Source organism: Salarias fasciatus, chromosome 22, assembly GCF_902148845.1.
Source record: "Salarias fasciatus chromosome 22, fSalaFa1.1, whole genome shotgun sequence".
In the NCBI taxonomy this organism is placed as follows: Eukaryota; Metazoa; Chordata; class Actinopteri; order Blenniiformes; family Blenniidae; genus Salarias; species Salarias fasciatus.
The window spans coordinates 6,327,420-6,347,527 of NC_043765.1; the positions used below are offsets into that span (position 1 = coordinate 6,327,420).

The following is a 20,108-nucleotide window of genomic DNA, read 5'->3' on the forward strand; positions in this document are numbered from 1 at the left end:
ACCAAAACAAACTGAACCGATTTAACTGTTTCTGGTCCGGCCCAGTGTAGACCGAACTGGGTTGAATGTGGGAACAGGTTCATGTTCCTGAGACTTTTTTCCATTTCAAGCAAAATATTTCTTAATCTACTTGCATTTAAAAATGTGTCACTTTTCAAAGTTTAGATCCAGCCTAAAGAATTTCGTTTACTTCTTCAGTTTTGTTTTTTCCAAGATAAAATCAGGAGGAAAAAAAATGTTTATATCCCAATGGATTGTTCGTGCTGCATTCACAGCTACACGGGAAACTTTTCTGATGCGTGAAGTTTTGATTTTAAAATAAAGTTGGGTAGTGTTTTTAAAATCACTTGATAGTGACTAACGATAGTCACATACGATTAAAAAAAACTATGAAAGCAATATTTAGTAGAGCCCATGTTTGCAACGTAATGTCCCATGTGACTTGAACGCGTCGCTCTTATAAATAGCGGGATGTCTGAGTGCACTTGAAGGCAGCACCGGTCCATCCTCCGCCGCGCGGCACTACGGTCAACAACAACACTTCTTCCCCGAGAGCAGGCTGCGAATCCGGGCTTCGAACTCCGGCGGCTCCTTGCTCTCTAACCACCCCGCCATGGACGCACTCAAGTCGGCCGGGAGAGCTATCATCCGGAGCCCGAGCATGGCGAAGCAGTCGTGGACTGCCGGCAGACACAGAAGTAAGAAAAAAGTTGCTAAAATTACATTTTTAATCCCGTTTTGTCGGAGTCGGGTTATTATAAATAAACTGTCACCAAACCTTTTTTAACAAACAAAAAAGTGAGAAAGAGGAAGTTTGAAAGCTTTTCACTGTTTTACAACAACAAAAATGTTTCTCCTGTCTTTGTTGTTTTGTTTTTGGTTTTTTGCTGAGGATTGCCTTATTTATTCTAAAGATGGTTAAGAGTTTGTTTTTTCTTTTTCTATTAATCAAACAATAACAACCAAGCTATATTTACAGCAAATTTAAAGTAAAAAAAAAAAAAAAAAAAAAAAACAGTCAAAAATATCCTAAACTCCCCCCAATTTGGGTAAACGGGTAAGTTTTCTATTTTAAGAATGATTTTGAACAGACTCTTCTTTGCCCTCTCACATCAGTCCCAGCAGCAGTAATTTGGATTTATGGATAATCCCACTTCCCATCAACCCTCCCACTACCACCAGAGGAAGTGCACAGGTCAGGGTCAGCCCCAGAAACTACTGTGATTTCTTTATCTGCCTTTGTTTCTTGCTCGAGGGCACTTTACCCGGGGCAGGATCTGGCCCACACAGCACTACATTACCATAAAAGTCCCTTCAAGACCGCCCCGGTGCCCATTGTGGGGACTCAAGGGCCACTTTGTAAGCTAAATCTTGCTTGATCCCAGCTGTAAAGTTGTGTGTATGTACGGCTGCGATGACCGCAGTGGCTCGGAAAGCCTAAAAGCTCCTGCAGGCTGTAACCAGGAGGACAAGCCAGGAATGCTGTGGGTCAGTCAGTGCGTGGCCCCCCCTGTTGGCTCCAGCTCATGTGTGTCTGTTTTAAATTCCAGAAAGCAATTGTCAAATCTGAAAAAGTTCGATAAAGATCACATCAGTACACTCATATTTAGCGGATGTGACCTTATTGGCTAATCTGAAAAAAAGGAAATCGACTCAGGAATTTGAGATCCATCCTTGCATGACTCACTGACACTTGTGAGTGGATGAAGCGCAGATGTTCGCTGTGCACATCTGTCACTGGCAGCAGTTGTTTCACACTGGGAGCCATACCTTCTAAATCAGTGCTTCTCACGTTTTTTTTTTTTTTTTTTTTTCCCAGTGAGAAAACATTGAGCGGTCCAAGTCTGACTGACCTGAACACACAGCAGCCGTTCATTCTTAACGTGATTAAGGATCGACCAATTATTGGCCTGGCCGATAATATCGGCCGATATTGGGCATTTTTCTAATAATCAGCATCGGCCTTTTTTTCCACCAATATCCGATAAAAAATTTTTTTTACCGTATTTCCCGCACTATAAGGTGCACCTAAAAGCCTCTAATTGTCTCAAAGCCCAACTGACTGCCTTATATTTCGGTGCGCCTTTTTTTTCAGAAAATACGGTAATAAAGACCACTCGGTTGTCAGTCAGTTGTCTTGACTACGGCTCCCATAATGCATTGTGATGTGATCACATGAGCAAACAACTTCTGCTTGCTAGTAGCTAAGCTAGCCAGTTCCAAAGAACGGCAAATATGAAGCTTGAGGCAGATTCTCCGCCTCTAACCCGTCAGTCACCAGAATCACACAGTTTGTCCTCAAGTCTCCCAACCGGAGAGCACGGCACGCGGCTGCACAGCCGCGAGGAGCGGCCCGACGCCGGCGGACAGCCCGCTCGCTGGGACGCCAGGAGCGGTCGGCCGGCAGCGGTCAACCGGCAGCGGATTACAGTGAAGTCGGCCCCACGCATCTTCCGTCACGCACTCACGCCACACATTGAAAACTGAAAAAAAATTTTACCGGTAAATGTGTCTGGTGCGCTGCTGTGGAACCGGGAGGAATCAAACACAAGCCTGTCACAGACCGACCGCTGATTTTTTTTTTTTTTTTCCAGTTTTCAATGTGTGGCGTGAGTGCGTGACAGAAGACGCGTGGGGCCGAGTCGGTCGGGGCGACCGGGGGTTGACTGGTTACCGTGCCGAGAACAGACTGCCTGCCGAAAAATGACTCCCCCCACGGGGGCGCGCATCGATTAGTGATAACATTGATTTTAACATATTTTTTAGCGTTGCAGTAGCCTACAACTTCAGTTCAACCGGGATTCTCCATTGTTTATTTTATTATTATTTTTTATTCCTACAGTACACGGACATACAGGGGACAAAATACAAGAAAATGAAGGAAAGAGTTGTGTTATCAGCAGCGACAGATAGTTGAATATTGGAGTTTTGGGGAAGTTATGGATGAGATGACTGCATTATTGTGTGTGTGTGATAAATATAATTACATGTATCAGTAATAATAATAATAATAACAACAATAATAAAGTAATCACACAATTATAAACTGAACGAAAACAAAAGGCCTGAGTATAATGAATGTAGAAGAAGTGTTTTCCACTGAGCACATCACATCTCTCTTCACTAGTCACTTCACTACTAAGTCACTCCTCTGGGCTGTGGAACAATGTCCCACCCACAGCTACATTTTGATGCCAAAATGTTCATTTTTGCTGCAAATGAATATCGGTTCAACATATCGGTTATCGGTTTCCATAAGTACCAATAATTGGCATCGGCATCGGCCCTAAAAAAGCCATATCGGTCGATCCTTAAACGTGATGATTATTTACCGTTACTTAAACTCACCTCATGAAAAACAGGAGACTACGAAGTAAATGTGAATTCAATATTTTGCACCTTTTTATCTCTCTTAGGAACCATTTACATGACTTTTCGAGCGAAAACAGAGTGTTTCTGCGTAAACCAATAACCTATTTGAACAATATGCTATAAACATTAACTATGGTGAGTACAAGGACATTCCAGTGGGCAGACGGCGAAGCTGGTTTTCTATAAAAGGTGACTCTCAGCTATAAAAATCCCAGGAGAATATGGAGTGCAATTCATGACACTCTGGAGGCAAACAATTTTCAAAAAGTTGTGTTTTCAGTGGCTCTGAGCACCATTGTCAAACCACTGTCAGAGCCTTAGTTTAGCGCCATGGTGATGATAGATACGTATGTTTATTTTCTCTCCCAAAATGATTCCTTTTACATGTCTCACTGTTAAACAGAGTTGTTTCATTAACTTGTCAGGAAGCTAAAATACACAGTGACTGTAAGCAGAGTCTCGTAATCCTCAGAATAGACTTTCAGGCGCACTTTTAATGTTTTCCTTCTTTGTTTAACCTAGTTTCTACAGTTTTTGCAAAGCGGACTGTAAATTATTAGTAGATTACGTACTTCCTGCGAATGCAGCTACTGACCCACTTGTATCAGTCGTAGTGTAGATTACCAGGTCTCCCTCTGGCTGCAGGGCACACATTCCTCCCCAGCATTGACCCACATCATCTGGTCCAGATTCCCCGATCTCGCTCTGAACCCTGCGGGAAGTGATCAGCCTGCGTTTCCAAATTTTCCATATTGTATTGAGAGTGAAAACGGGTGAAAGCAGCGACTCCAGCAGGCAGGAAACCCCGCACAACTCGAGGACCTGGAGACAAACCTTGTAACATTTTGTACATGTTGGCATCAATGAGCTTCCGCGCAGGCTTGGCTATTCTTTTCGGGTCTATTGAGTTTGCAGAGAGGAGACACCTATTCAGCTGCCATGGGGTCTGCCCTGTTTTAAATGGCAAAGGCTTCAACCACTTCTTCTTTTTTCTTCTTCTTCTCCTCTCGGCCCGGTTCAGTCGCCCTAGACGACCTGCGCCGGCACGTTGCCAGTGTCAAGGACCAGCCAGAGAGTGCTTGTATGTGGCAAGAAGCCCTTTTCCTGAGGGGCCTCCTTCATTGGCAGCATGAGACTGTACCAGTATATATACTGACGCTCAATATGGCAAATCACTGCCAAATGTCTGAAGGGCTGAACCCCGTTTTGTCAACAAAGCACATGACTTAGCGTCTCTCTTCGAGTCCGTGTATGTATACGTTTGTCTTTTTTTCAGTCTCCACTGTTATTCAGTGCTGTCACTGCATTTTGGAGAGTCTGTGTTCAAGCTAGTGGATCATTCGAGGTCTGGACTCAACCAGAAAGACAGAATGGTGTGCATCATGGGACCTTTTTGGGTACATCTTTAGATCCAAAGTCAGAGGGCATATTAAGCATTTAACAGCCCAAGCTTCAATGAGATTTCTGTGAACTGTACCAGGAATCACCAAACAATCACTCAGATCATAAACATTTGTCTGCAACTCTTAAGAAATTCTTTGAGATTTTCACAGTTTGAGGGTTTGGCGGGCCACGTTGTTTAAAAAAAAAAAAAAAAAAACTTGTTATATACAGAGAGATTAGGTGAGTCACTGATCCCCCTTTGTAGCTTTTTAAATTTCTGCATTTTAGCAGCATCCCAACAAATATGTCATTGACATGAAGCAAAGCTTCAGATCAGCAGATTGTGGCCACACCGTGTGGTTCGACTGGTTGGCGAGCACAAAAGCTCAACTAACCTAAACCCAGTAAAACCACGTTTTTATTAGCAGCTTTTATAGGATCATAAACGACGTGTCCCTTCTTTGCTGCGAAGTTAAACCAGTAAAACGTCTCACTCTTGTGACAGATTTTCCTCCAGTGTTGAAGTTCTGCCCGCTCCTCTGGAGTTGTGGGTTTCGTGCCTTGCATGGCAACACTCGAGGAAGCTGTTGAGATTCTCCGGCTCCACACTTCACAACTTGTGGTGAAATGCCTCTGAAATACTTGCTTAACTTTGCGTCCGCCCGGGCTTCAAAACAAGCACGTTATCGCTGATGTGTTTACATTTTTCTCCCCCCACATCAAGTCAAACACATTCGGTGCTCCGTGTAGATCAGTGGAGTCGAGAGTGAAGTGAAATGAGTTGTAAAGGGGGGGGGGGGGGTTGGAGGAGGAAAAAGAAGAAGAAGAAGGGAAGGTTTGGCACGGTGTGTTGGAGGGATCCTAAGTTGCAGTAGCACTGCTGGTGGTTTCCCCAGTGACTCTGTGTTTGGTGAAGACACACAAATCAGCCCGGACATGAATTGCCTGTCAGCTTTTTTTCGGACGGCCACGTTTGCCGTCACAGTGCCGCACAAAGACGTTTTCTTGTACTCAGCGGCATGAAATGGCTCCTCATCCATCAGTGTTGGATGGGATGAATTGCAACGGAGCTGAAGACTTCGCCTCGTCTTTAAATTCCTCCTTTTCTCTGTCTTCTGAGACGTGTTCATTAACGCAGCAATAACGAAACGGGTTTTGTTTTTTGTTTTTTTTCTTCACACACTCGGTAATTAATCTCTTCACACCAACAGATGGTTGGTTTGCTTTGTAATTTCAGAAGGGGTCACCTGGTTTTGCTCGGTCTCAGTTCACACGTGAACACAGCTGTTTCCTTTCACGTGTAGTCGTTGCTGACCTCTGACCCCCGGGGCCCTTCACGCGGTGGAGCTGAGCGGTGCCTGGTACCTGCTGCTGCTCTCAGGATAAACCAGACTGCAGAACTGATGCTGGAGTCTTCTGAACACATCGGTTTTGGTCTATCTGTTCTGTCATTTTGAGAATCCTGTTAGAAATTCTCTTTACAAGCTTTAAGCGGCCTCCGTGTGTTGCGAAAAACATGAAACTCCTTTGAGTTTTAATTGGGAGGGCTTTTTTTTTCTTTCTGAGTTTAACTGCTGCTTTAAAGACGTCGTCACTGAGCTCTGGGTGGTTTGGGTTTCATGTCGTTTTTTTCAAACACCTTTACTATTATTGTCTGGATTTTGGTGTGAAGTGGCTTCAAGAACACAGAACATAGGCACAGAATTGTTTTCCAGGGTAGTGCTCTGCCAGATCCCCTTTTTAAAGCCATGATGAAAGCCAGTGATCGCGCATACGTCCCTCCAGATTGTTTCAGTCTTTTCTCAAGACCGCCGCTCAACATATTGTTTCCATCTTGCCTGTTTTTGTATTGTATGAAGTATAAAAGTTTCAAAATTATTTTGATGGATGGGAGTGGTTTCTAAGGCCCTGTTTACACAACGATGTTTCAAGTGAAAGAATAAAGCTTTATTTAGAGAGTTTTGTGGGTCCGTTCACATGACAGTGTTGCTTAGAGCCAAAACGCTCTGACTCCATCTCTGTGGAAACATGGGAAAACACAACTTTTCTGAAATACTTCAACTGCACATGTGCAAGTCGATGTACAATAACAGCAATGGCAGCCTCCAGAGTGTCATCGCTCCCAGTCCATGTTGTCCTGGACTTGATAGTTTCATAGTTGAGAATCACCCATGAAACAATCCAACGTGGTCGTCTGTCCATACGAATGTCTGTGTACTCGCCATTTTTGCCTTGTAAACGCGATACTGTTCTGAACCAAAACCAAAATTGAGACGTTATGTAAACGGGGCCAAAGAAGGGTACTCAGACTTATGTATTTACTTTTTAACTGAAGTCAACATTTGAGATGATGAAGCCAAACTCATCCATTCACCAGCTGTTTAAACAGGGTCAGCAGGTTTAGGTTGGACCTGTTTGATGAATTGATTGATCGACCTGGTTTTCCTGTTGCTCACTGGTTCCTCACCAGGCTTCTGGATTCCTGCAGAGTGCTTCCAGAGATTGTACCCCCTTTGATAGGATCTTTCTACAATCCAAAGTACATCTTGGAAACTGTACGTTGGTGAGAGTGGTTGTGTTCCTCAATGGAGAAAAGGTCTGTAACTTTTCTTAGGTGAAAAAACATATTTACAGGCCACTGTTGTATGAGATTCAATTCATGTTGAATTTTCCACATGGCACCGCTATGACACTCAGATGTGACTTTTTTATTAGTGTAAAGTCTTACTTGGATCCCCAGAGTGGATATGGAAGAAAACCTTACCTTAATCTTTTATTGATTTTCTCCAGTATTCTCTCTGGGACTCCGTCTGATTGCTTTGAACTTTGCAGCAGGTGTTCATTTTCCTCTCAAAATAAACCTAAACTGCTATAAATGACCAGTAACGTGCCAGGGTTTATTTTGTCCTGCATTGTAACTGAATGCCAGCAGAAAGATTAACATTCCTATAAGCCTCGACTGTATGTTCTGTAGATCTGATTAGGCAATATTGGCATGTTAAGACTTAATAATCCAACACTGAGGCCATGGCCACGTTGATCTTTTCTACACCACTTTCTATCAGTCTGGCGACAAAATGACTCTAGCGTGTCATATTCTCACTTCGTGTTCAGCATTGTTTAGAAATAAGGTCAATACTACCCTACATTGCTTCACCACCTCCTCTGGTTAATTGAACCAGAAGAAAATGTGACACCTGCTTCAGGTTTTAAGCCCAAGAAAGTACTGGGTCATTTTCTGAGACCCGGTTTACACAACAACGTTACGAAAACGATGTCAGTTTACATGTAAACTATAGAAATGCTGAAAACTATGCATTTAGCATGCCATTCCACAAGTTGACACTGTTGGTTGTTTTTGTCATGAAACCACATAAAAGCTCACAGAGAACAACAGGATGAAAACATGAACAACAGGAGTTCATTGACATCCGAGTAGACAGATGAAGTTCATGAAGGATTTCTGTGTCCCTGATGCACGTGCACATAGCAGCATTTTCAAAAAGTTGCGTTTTCCCCCATTTCTAGGAAGATGATGTTTTTCAAAAAGTTTCACTTCGGGAGACTTTTTTCTAAAAGTTACGTTTTCATCGTTGTCATGTAAATAAACATCCAAAATGCAATGAAAGTTTTCCATTTTCTCTTGAAACCATCATGTAAATGCTTCATAAATACTGTCCAAACCCAGATCCTGTTCAGGTTTAGTGGCACATTCCTCATTCCAAGCTCAGGTTTCAGGTTTGCAGGTGAGCGATGCTACATCTACTCAACTGCAAAGGGATTATTTCATGTGTGTATGTACTTTGTGCTTTGATCCTTATTGTTTCTTACCTAATAAGTTAATGTTTTCTGCTGATACTGATTGGTATATGTTGTTGACCAGTGAGATATTTGCATTGGCACGAACATCCTGAGCTAGTCTGGCTTTACGTTCCGGCTCGTTTTCGTCATTGCGGCGCGGTCACCGTGGGTGCACTGACTTGTTGATGTTGACTTTAACTCCACGTGCCAAAGAACAGCAGCCGGCCCAAACCACATGCTCATCTCTTGTTTCTGTTTACAATCCTGACAGACGAAGCAGAAAAACAAACACCTTGTACGCGTTAGGCTGGAATTTGATCAGTCAGCGGCATCTTGATATTATTAAACACAAGTTGATCGTGTTTACTTTTTGAGCAAAAAGCAAGAAATGGTGAGGAAAACAAAACGGGGTTGACTTGGTGTCAGAAAGGCTTTTTCTCTTTCTTTTGTACATGTTGAGATATATTGGCATGGGAGTGGTCGTGTTTTTTGGTATAATGAATCCCAGCTGGAGGACGAACCATCGCTCCTCGCTGGTCGAGCGGCTTTTATAGTGTCTGCATGTGAACATGTGCCTGCACGAGTGTGTGGAATGCACTGCGTCCCACAGGAGGATGAATTTCCAGGTAATGGCGGTGTTTTTCTGCTCTCGCCTCCGCTGACCCCTCCCTCCGATCCCACTGGCTCCCTCCTCTCCTTCTCAGAGGAAATCTGTGTAAACACGGCTTCAGGGTCAGGGCCATCCAGGCATCACACACACGGCCTGATAAGAAGCCGCACAAGGGGATCAGATGATTAACTCTCCTCATTCGAGTCGGACTTTTTCTTTTCTGTTGCAAGCGTGACATTAGCCGACTCGCAGACGTCCATCTGTGAACTCTGATCTCTGTCAGAGAGGAAAGCCGCACCGTCCCCTTATCACAGCATGTCAGAGTCCGCGTATACGCTTTGCCTTTTTTATTGCGGCTCCCTATACGTTGTTTTTGGAGAGGAGATATTTACTTTACATTCACAGTACCTCTGACCTACATACCCTGTTTTTGCCTTTTTCCACTTGGGGAAGGGAGCTCGACTGGAAGTTCAACACACGCTGTTTACATTTCTCCGGCTCTTTGAATCTTCTCACGACTAATATTTATTTATTTTGGAGCATGAAATGTGGCGGGGAGAGCGTATAAATATTTGATGTCTTTAACTTGAGGAAAACGTCATTAACGCTGATCAATGGATTGGCCCGCTTGTCACTGAAAACATCCACCCCCCTCTGCCCCCCCTCCACAGAGCTTCCGGAGAACTGGACCGACACACGTGAGACGATCTTGGAGGGCATGACCTTTAACCTGCGTCACCTCGGCATGACACTGGTGGACCAGCCCAAGGGAGAGGAGCTGTCAGCGGCTGCGGTGAAGAGGATCATGGCCACGGTCAGAGCTCAACGTCCCCACGCCGCTGCTGCCTTTTCTGTTTAAATAGAAACGAATCCAGGATTTGAGAATTGTTCACATCACCCGAATTAACCAACAGGATAGTTATTTACTGGTTGGAACTGAGCTTATTTCGAAAAACACACAGGACTGCTAAAGGCAAGGAAAAGTTATTTCTCCAGCACCGCTCAGACGCGAGACAATCCACAGCTTTACGAAGGAAAAAAGGAAATGCTTTAAAACTAAGTGATTAAGGAAGGCAGAAAAAGAATTAAGTCAACATTTTGTTCAGATAAAAGTAATAAAGTAAGTAAAAGCTGTTGTTTAATGGTAAGCCTGAGCAAATAGTGATGTTTTATGTCCTAATTTAAAAAAAAAAAAATGAGTGTGTCAGCATGAAGTTTGTTCTACTGGTGAAGAGGAATGTAAAGCTGCTTCACTTTTTCCGTTGTGACTCTGGGAACACTTAGTAAACCTCTTCTTCTTAAGCCTGGATGTTTCATATTCGACTTGTAAATCTGAGATGTATCCAAGCCCAAGACTATTTAAAGCTCTATAGAGAGGAAGTCAGGATCCTTTGACACACAGCAGCAGCAGCGCAGGTGTAGTTTGCTCCACCCTCTTTGTGTTGGTGAGGATTCTTGATGAGCTGCAGCTGTCTCACAGATCTTTTATTGAGACCTGTAAACATGCCGTTACAGTAATCCAGCCTACTGTAACTGCATAAAGAAGTTTCTCAGAATTTTCATTAGTCAGAAATCCTTTAATTCATATGATAGAATGCTGATTTTGTTACTGTGGTTGTTGAATTTCAGGTCTGAGTCCAAACTTACACCCAGATTTCTCCTTGATTTCACGTCCTGAGAGACAAGGAGTCAAGATGTAGTGCTGACCTTTAACCTTTCCTCTTTAAAAAGCTGACCACCATAGTTTGTACTGTTGACGTTTTGGTTGTGAAATAAGCATGAAGGCAAGTAGACTCGTAGACAGATGTTTGAAAGAGCTTCAGGCTGAGTTTGGACTCCAGAAAGACCTACTGTCAGCTTGAGGCCACAAGTCTAAACCATCTTACTGAAAAACATGACGGAGGTATCATCATGCTGTGGGGCTCCTTCACCGTCCCTGTATTTAACACAGAATGAATATTAATCTGTGAAGATTGCTTAGAAAAGATGTGTTATCAAGTGTCAGTAAGCAAGTCACGCTGTTGAGTCTTGATGCTGTTTCTGCTCCTTGTCCCGCACGTTGGGATCAGTACTGGTCTGATTGGAGAAACTTCTAATTTGACACTGCACAAACAAAAACCGCAAACATTTAAAAAAAAAAAAAAAAACTTTCTACAATCACTGCCTTTAATCGTATTATTCAATTCAGCTTTATTTATATAGCGTCAGTTACAGTATGTGTAAATACTGTTATTGACTTTCACGACATTTTAATGCATTCAGTATTTTCTCCAGATGTTGAAATAAGAGGTGTTCTGATTCCGGTTATCAACCTGCCAGTTTTTCCTCTGTTTTTGTTCGTTTGTTGCTGGATGCGAGCTGCTGAAAACTTGAGTTTCCCTCAGGTTTAATAAAGATCTATCCATTCATCATTCGTCCTCAGTATAGATATTAGAAATGTTGAGTCTGTCTTCTCTTCTGCAGTGAAATATGATTGATGTTTAAACTATATTGTGGTTGCATTTGAGGTTTTGACTCATTGTTTTCACTGAAGAGGCTTTGTTGCTCTTTCTGTTGTTGGAGAAAATACAGATACATCGATTCTTTCTTCCTCATAATGATGCTGGAATATTCCTCCATTTGACGGACAAGTCTTAAAGCTAGCATTTCCCTGTTGTCCCTGACAGGCCAAAGCCAGCGGAAAGAAGCCTCAGAAAGTGGCCCTCAAGGTTTCTCCTCAGGGAATCGTCCTGCACGACAGCTCCACCAACAAACTCATGGAAAACGTCTCCATTTACAGGTACGTTCATCCCAAGAGAAACTGTAATGTTGAACCTGTAGAGCGAGAGATTTATCGTCAGTGAGAGATTCGCTTTGGCACAAGGTTGATAAACATAAATCTGAGGCTTTGCGCTCTGCTTGTTTAACCCGGCGCCTCCGGCCTGCAGGATATCCTACTGCACGGTGGACAAACTGCACGATAAAGTCTTTGCCTACATCGCCCAGAACACCCTGAACGGGACCCTGGAGTGCCACGCTTACCTCTGCTCCAAGAGGAAAGTGGTGAGTTTGGAGCCTCTCAGTTTTTTATTTTGCATTTTAAACATTTAGTTCACTTTTTATTTACTCCCTACTGGATGATGTGGTTTAAAATCGAGGAGACTTGTTGCGTCTCTGAACGTTAAAGCTAATTTCTAATAGGCTGTAAATGCTCCAGCAGGCCATTAAACCATCATTCGCGCTCGTCTTGAAGGAATTAAACAGTTAAATGAAGGATCAAACTGATTCATCTTCTCTGGGACTGTTCACATTTTAAGACAAAATCTAGATAAAAATGCAACTTTTATGAGGCACGGCTTCTCAGATCTATAGGAAAAAAGGATCTTTCAAGTTGAGGAAGACTCAGCTAGTCTCTCTATGTAACAATTAAATAAATTTCTTCTGTAATCGGCACAAAAACACCCACATTGTTTGTTCATTTAATTCTGAACTTTTGCCAAGTTCCTAATATTTTGCATCCATTCATCGGTTTATGTTCAAAATTCTTCAATGTATTGAATTATTAAATTAAATTTTTCGAAGTAATTCACTGAAGGAAAACTGCGTTCAATTTGTCTAAATTATCCTTAGTTTTTTATTTTTAACAAATTCCAGACATGTCAAAACATACACAAAATACAGACACATGCAAAAAGAAATGAAACTATTTATCTCTCCGTCTCTCTCTCCGTCTCTCTCTCTGTCTCTTTCTCTGTCTGTCTCTCTCTCTCTCTCTCTCTCTCTCTCTATCTCTCTCTCTCTCCATACATACCCACAAATACCGTAGACACAAAAACTTTGTGTAATGAGTGAATTTTAGAGCATTAAACATTTAATTGAATGTTTAACTGTTCTTATGACTGTGTTTTGTGGTTTCATCTCTTGTTAAAGCCATTTTTACTGTTTTTGACTGAGTTTTTCACTGTTTTTATGAATGTTTTGCATTTTTTGCCCTTTTTTTAGTGGTTCAAGTCATCGAAGTCGTTTCACCTATTTAACAGTTTTAGCAATTCTACTGTTCTTTAGTTGTTATATCAGGTTTTTTTTCCTTTATAGCTATTTTGCATATAGAAACTTTTTTTTTTGTTTAAACAGTTTTAATCTTTCCAGTTGTTGTACTTTTTTTTAAACCAGTTTTCAGCAAATACACTTTTTTTACCGTCTTTTTTTTTTAGCCCTCTATGAGTATTTTAGCCTTTTTGGGCATTTAGTTTTCTCCATTATCTTGTTTGGGTTTTTTTAATCTATTTTCATGATTGTTCTGAAATATTTGCACTTATTTTGCCTTCCTTTAGTTTGTTTTGAGCTGATGGATAACAGTCCTTTTCAAAGGGAGCCTAGAGTGTCAATGAAATGTTTATGAACCTCTGACTTTCTGAAAGCTGCAGGCTGAAGAGTCAGTCTTGAGTCTTTTTACCCACGCTGCATCTGTCCTTGGCTGTAATCTGCACTGTCACTCCTGTTGTATCAACACAGTTTCCAAATGTTTCAGCTGCTGGACGTCACGTGAAATGTTCTCACTGTTACTGGAACTGGGAGTCACTGGGGGGGGGGGGGGGGAACAAAAAAAACAACAACTTTGTTTTAATCCTCTGTGTGTGTGTGTGTGTGTGTGTGTGTGTGTGTGTGTGTGTGTGTGTGTGTGTGTGTGTGTGTGTGTGTGTGTGTGTGCGTGTGTGTGTTGTGCCCAGGCTCAGGCGGTGGCTCTGACAGTCGCTCAGGCCTTCACAGTAGCCTTTGAGCTCTGGCAGGTGGCCAAAGAAGGTGAGCTCCTCACACTCCTCTGCCTCCTGCCTCCTGGAAATCACATCATCTCCGCCCTCCTAAGTTTAGATTTTATTTCTTTATTTTGCTTCAGTTGTTGCGACTCACCAAGCATGTTGATTTTATGAAAGTCAGTTAGAGCAGAGCTTCCCACCCTTCTTCTTTTTCCTCCTCCGGAGCCTCTTCTATACTCGTGTCTAGAAACACCAGCTTGACTTTTTTTTTTTTTCTTTAGAGAAAGAAAAGAGAGTGAAGTGTGGTTCTGCTGGAGAGGGCAGCAGCAGCAGCAGCAGCTCACATTCAGAGAGATCCAACAGCTTGGGGAGCCTGAAAGGCACAGGTAGCACACACACACACACACATGCACACACACAAGTCTGCCGCTCATTTCAAGTTGCTGAAACACCTTTAAAGTCATCAAAGTAATTTCTTCGTCATCTCATCCCACATGCATGTTTAAACTCATATTAAAGTCCAGCATAAGTGAAAAGCGCAGCTTTGGAAAGAGGAGTGTTCTGTTAGTGAATGTATAAAACATGTGGCCTGTCCCTCTCCTCTTTCCCAGATGTTGCCACAGACAACCTGCTGGACTTCGAGGACAGCGTGACTGTCGTGGTGGAGAGCAGCAGGAACGTGGAAGAGGATCAGCTGGACAACCACAGACCCTCCGAGACCAATAACAACACTGCATGGGTACGATCCTTTATCCAACAGACTCATCCAACAGATCCGGGAAGTTTGAACTTTTTACATGATCTGGTGTCACACACGAAGTACGGCTCAGGAAAAAAGAGGATTTATACCACACTTGTACAGCAGTGGTTCAGATTTCATGAAAATTTCTGTTCCACCGATGAAATTCGGTTCTCAAATCAGAATAAAAACTCCAAGAAATTCTGCAGTTTCTGTATGGATATAATCAGATTTGATTCGCTTCCTGAAAGTGATGCTGTCAAACAAGTGACGCAAAGCTCTGATGCTTTTTTATCCACTGTTGTATCTTGAATTATTAAACAAATATTAAACATATTCATGTCACACTTTTGCTTTTTCCAGGAAATAGAAGACGGTTTGGATGAAGCTTTCTCCAGGTGAGAAATGAGCAATAACTCTTAAAAAGACATCCTCTGCTTGTTCCTCTTCTAAAAATCAGCCTGTCCAATCCCCCCCACTGCTCTGTAGCTGCTCTGCTTCACAGCGCCCCCTGCTGCTGATTTCTCTGTACTGCGGTGGAACAAACTCCGCCTGTGATCATGTAGGAATAATCTTAAAACCGGCCAGGGGTTGATCTGATTGTCAAACTGTCTTCCATGTGCTGTGTTTGTGTCTCCAGCTGTGCTCTGGATAGCTATGGTTCATTTCCAGGTAAAGTTGCAAGCCTCACTTAGCGTGTTAGTCCTAATTCACTAACCCCACATCAGCCCATTACAACCAATCAAACCCAATAACACGGCTTACAGGTCCGTAGTGTGAAATAGCTCCTCTTCGTTCCTGATTGCCCGCAATTAGGTTTCAGTCAAAGTGAGAAATGGAGCTGGAGTCACTCTGGAAGGACTGAAGGATTTGTGGCTCGTTGTGTGGAAGTGGAGCAGTGGGTCACTGCAGTGCAGGAGCATTTCCTCCTCAAACAACTGGATAATCCCGTCGACCCTCGCCGGGAATCTGTGAACATTGTTTCCACAATCCGGACCAAGTCGAAACAATCGGAGTCTTTTGTTGCATAAACAGGTCTGAGTTGCTGAGCTGTGATGGCCGAGGATAAACCCGCAGAGGAAGGTCACTTGGCTGTGGTTTAGAGAATGATTTCCAGGGAGAACAGAAAACTTTCATTGTGTTTCCGGTATTCGTTTACATGACAACGGTGTAAACACAACTCCGGCTCCACCGTCAGACTGAAAGTATCTCTTCCTGTTGGCTATAAATGACAGTTTTAGTGAAAATCTCAATGATTTGTTCCTTTCTTGCCCTTGAAAACTAAGCAGGGAGTTAATCTCAGCCAGGCTCAGTGTTGGTTTCTGTGTATGAAACATTTCGTTCTAGATTAGACGTACTGTAGATTTGTGATCTTCGTCCACACAGCGGAGGCATTCTGTTCTCAGGATGTTTCATCTCACAACTTCCTGATACATTGAGTTTGAATCTGGCCTCACATTCTTAATCTGACGATTACATTTGGTTTGTTAAAGTCAAGGTTGCCTCGAAAATCCACACGTTCATCCAGTTCTTGTTGATCTCTGCAGAACCCAGAGGGACTCCTGTCAATCACAAATCTTTATTATGAAGATTTGAGACAAAACTTGTTCACAATTCAAGGGTCAGCGAAGAAGATTTTGCTTTTCTCCTTTTGAATCTTTATGAAAAAACAAATTTTTCATAGACAAACTTAAAATCAATGGATCAACTCTTTCAAGACAGGTTTATACTCCAGTATTGATAATCCAGCACTGTTTAGAATGCGGTCCATTTCCTCCTCTTCTCTTTCTTCCTCCTTCCTCCTCTTCGTTCCATGTTTCATTAAGAACACGTCCTCCATGATCTTTAGCCTCTCATCCTTTGTTGATGGCGTTTCTTCACCCAAGCTTCTTGCTATTGCAACTGTACAACTGTACCTTGAGGATTTCTACAAACATAACGGAGCCAAAAGCTCTCTGTGAGTTTATATCCAAATAATAGTTGCAATTCTTCACGTAGATTTTTCCCATAAAAACATATTTTCTGATATTTCCACACATAAAAAATGAACACTAGAGAATGATTCACATCAAAAAGTGCTGATTTTCACCATCATACATGTTGTACATGTCATGCTTTTTATTTTCTCAGATGGAGGCAGATTGTGTTGACAACATTACAGCATTTCTGACAACTATTCAATCACAGGAAAAGGAAAATTCATAGAATTGGTTTTGGAAATCTTTATATAATAATTCAAAAAAATAGGTCCATGAAAAAGAAAAAAAACATAAACATGGTGTGTGTGTTTTTTTTTAATATTAATCACAAGTCAAATGGCGATCAAAGTGTCATACCACCTGAGTTTTAATCTTCATAAATCTCCTCTTTAAGAGTTGTGAACATAATGCAACACTAAAGTTTATAAAACACTGAGTTTGTAAAAATGTGCATAATGCAGCAGCTGTAGGAGAAGTTTTTTTTTTTTTGACATTTCACTGTATTTTCCTCCAGAAGTTTTCATGTCAGCTCTTTTAATGCTGAGATTATAGTCATTTTTACTTTAATTGTTTAGATTTGGAAAAATATAGACGGTTTTATAAAGTATACACTGCGCTATAACAAAATCTCGTCAATTTGAAGGTCGAGATGAAATCGGGCTGTAAGTGGAACTAAAATGTGTTTGACCCCCCTGAGTTAAACACCTCATTCAATAAATCCAGTGAAACAAAATCACTGCTGTTTGGTAAAAATAGCATGGATCATTATAAAAAAAAAAAAACAAACAGAAGCAGCGTGGTTTGAGTTTTTGGTGAGTCTGTGTGTGAGCGCTCACCCTGCTCCTTTCTGCTTCCCCCCCCCGTCAGACTGGCAGTGTCGCGTACTCACCCCCAGGTCCTGGACTCTGGGCTGATGCCGCCGGACTGGCTGGCCGAGCCCGACTGGGACCGCACCAACGGAAACACTGTTTTCAGCCAGTGTGAGGACAGCATCCTGGGCTTCTGACCCCCACCCTCCGCCCCCGCCCCGCAGCTCAGAGGTCGTCTTCCAGCGAATCGGCGAGATGTCTGCATGTGTGTTCAAATCGCAGAGGAGGAGGAGGAGGAGGAGGAGGAGAGTCTGGCCTCTTCGCTCTGCTGTCGCACCAAAGCAATAACGCCACGTCCAGTGTTACGACGTCTTCTCCTGTTCCAAACATCTCGTCTGGCTCATGTTCTCCACACCCTCCAGGTGTTCATGTCTGCTTTGCCAATGTAATTAGCATTTTCTTGCGTTTAGTTGTAATTTATAGTTATTTTTGTAGCTCATGTTCACTGGCCTTAATAACAGCAGGACAATCAGCTGGACTGTATTTAAATCATGGAGAAAGAGAGGAAACTGTAATTGGATTCAGTGTTTTGCCAATAATCTGAAAATCTGTGTACTTTTTTTGTATTATATGAAATCTTTTTTGTGACATTTTGGCCCAGATGTTACTTTTTTCACTGCAGTGATCGAAACCTAAAATGTGCTCATTTTTAATTGTGACCATTTCTTTGTACTTTATAATCTACCAGCGTTGTACAGAATTAAAGTATATTCAATAATACAAAATAGTCTTTGTGAATGAGTCCTCAGAAAGAAGTACAATTCTGTCATAGCATAGTATTTATTAGCAATTACCTGAAATTACACAACACCTAGCATTTACCTCAAAGCCATGCTGTCTGGAAAAACACCCATAATGCAAAAGCTAGAGAAATATTGGACATATTTTACTTTATTTTGCACTAGAAGGTTTCAAAAGATATTATTTGTTGAGATTGTTGTCATCTGTAGTGATTGGTTTTTGTGAAAATTACCACAAAAAAAATCATATCCAAGAAAAACTTTCAATTCAAAGGTTATTTTACTTGTACGGCCCACTCTGGATGACATTGGACTGCACGTGCATGTGCATGTGAACTAATATGTGTTTGACACACCTCCTGTAGAGTGTAAAAATGTGCTGCTGTTAATTTCCATTTCGACTTTGTTGTTTTTTTAAGCGTAGTGGGCATAACACCTCAAATGTGGCTTCCTGCACCACGAGGCAGCTGTAAAAATTGCTATATATGAAAATCGTACATATTTTTCTTGACGAACGTCAGTTTTTGTTACACTATTTCGAGCATATCTGCTTTAAATGTTCATTTAAAAGCTGTCATGTCAGACAGATCATGTCTCCTGGATGATTCTCCAGGGTGCAGCTTGGTGTTCAGACAGCAGGGGGCAGCACTGTACCATTAAATGACTGCTGCTGGAGATGATGCTCACATCTCCTGCTCTGGCCCAGAGACAGTTTGTACTCCCCACTGCCAGGCCTTAATGTGAGAACATGTCTAATTCTGTCTAATAAGCGGCCGTCCTGCTTCTGCTCGCTTCTCCTGGATTGGAAGTGACAGCGCAGGTCAATAAACGCAGGTTTATGAGCTCTGAGAGGAGCTGTCACGAGCAGGCAGAGGTGCTGTGTGTCAGACTGATCTATGGAGTGAGGACACTGGGCCTTCACCACACACACACACACACACGTTTCCTGCCACGTTCTGTATTCGACTCCTGCGTGAGTGTGTGTGTGTGTGTGTGTGAACCGGACTCTGGAGGCCTGAAAGTCACGCGCTCCCTCCCTCATCCTCTTCCTAACAGGCTCTGGCTCAGTGAAGCAGGAGGCTTTTTTTTTTTAACAATTCGTCCCGACAAGCTTACTTAACCACCTGCATTATTTAGCAGCCGTTCCTCAAAGGGAGCTCCGAGCCTCTGTCTTCACTCTGGAAGTCTGATGAAAGGGTGCATGCTGAGACAAGGCAAAAAAAAAAAAAAAAAAGAAAGTCTCTCAGCCGTCAGGCCTTTAAAAGACGATAAGGGTTAACGGTTCGGAGAGTCTTTGGGCGCCAAGGTCAAGTGGCAGATGATGGGCCAAAGCCCAACTCCACACACTTTTATACAGTGGAAGGATTTATCTTAAATAAGGTTGTGCACGTTTTTCTTCTCTTCCATTTTCTCGACGAGCAAACTACAAACCGATTTGTGAAGATTATCAACAATTCTTGGTTTGTTTTTATGAATAAGAAGACTTCAAACCATGAAAGCAACTTTAAAATGTTCAGCAAAAGAGAAAAATCTTGTGTAAATGTGCAGAAAAAGATTGTACGGGTGGATAAATGCTAACTGATTTTTACAATACCCGTTTGAAATGAGGATTGCTCAAAAAGAGTTGCTCATGTTGTTAAACAGGCACCTTTAATGTAATTCATAAGCAACAAAAGAAAAACATTTCAAAAGTTGATCCGATTCAATCTACACCATGAACTTTTGAACTTTTCTTTTATGTGAAACCCAAGATAATCTCGTATTTCTGAGGCTTGAGGCGACTGCAGCAGCATGAAATGAACCTGTTTTTCTTTCCAGACTTCTTGTCACTGCTCTGCTAATAGTCTCTGGCCTTTAAAGACACTGATTCTGGGACAAT

At 42.2% G+C, this 20,108-nt stretch overlaps 1 protein-coding gene across 2 annotated transcripts; it reads left to right on the forward strand.

The window, feature by feature from the left end:
• The first annotated feature begins 483 nt into the window (after positions 1-483).
• Positions 484-18,206, forward strand: ldlrap1a (low density lipoprotein receptor adaptor protein 1a). 2 transcript variants are annotated; one of them, XM_030120567.1, is made up of 10 exons: positions 502-698; positions 9,838-9,980; positions 11,833-11,945; positions 12,094-12,208; positions 13,876-13,948; positions 14,184-14,288; positions 14,514-14,641; positions 15,005-15,039; positions 15,282-15,313; positions 17,488-18,206. In XM_030120567.1, exons 1-10 carry the CDS (start codon positions 614-616, stop codon positions 17,532-17,534), a joined length of 876 nt encoding a protein of 291 aa, XP_029976427.1. In that variant the 5' UTR covers positions 502-613; the 3' UTR covers positions 17,535-18,206. The 2 variants fall into 2 exon arrangements, with proteins under 2 accessions (XP_029976428.1, XP_029976427.1); XM_030120568.1 differs by lacking the exon at positions 15,282-15,313 and having other exon boundaries at positions 484-698.
• Positions 18,207-20,108: the final 1,902 nt, after the last annotated feature.

Excerpts from the sequence above, each read along its gene's own strand:
- ldlrap1a (XM_030120568.1), top strand. The coding sequence starts at position 614 with ATGGACGCACTCAAGTCGGCCGGGAGAGCTATCATCCGGAGCCCGAGC. Across the intron at positions 699-9,837 it reads GACTGCCGGCAGACACAGAA|AGCTTCCGGAGAACTGGACC; the intron begins GTAAGAAAAAAG and ends CCCCCTCCACAG. Across the intron at positions 14,642-15,004 it reads CCAATAACAACACTGCATGG|GAAATAGAAGACGGTTTGGA; the intron begins GTACGATCCTTT and ends TGCTTTTTCCAG.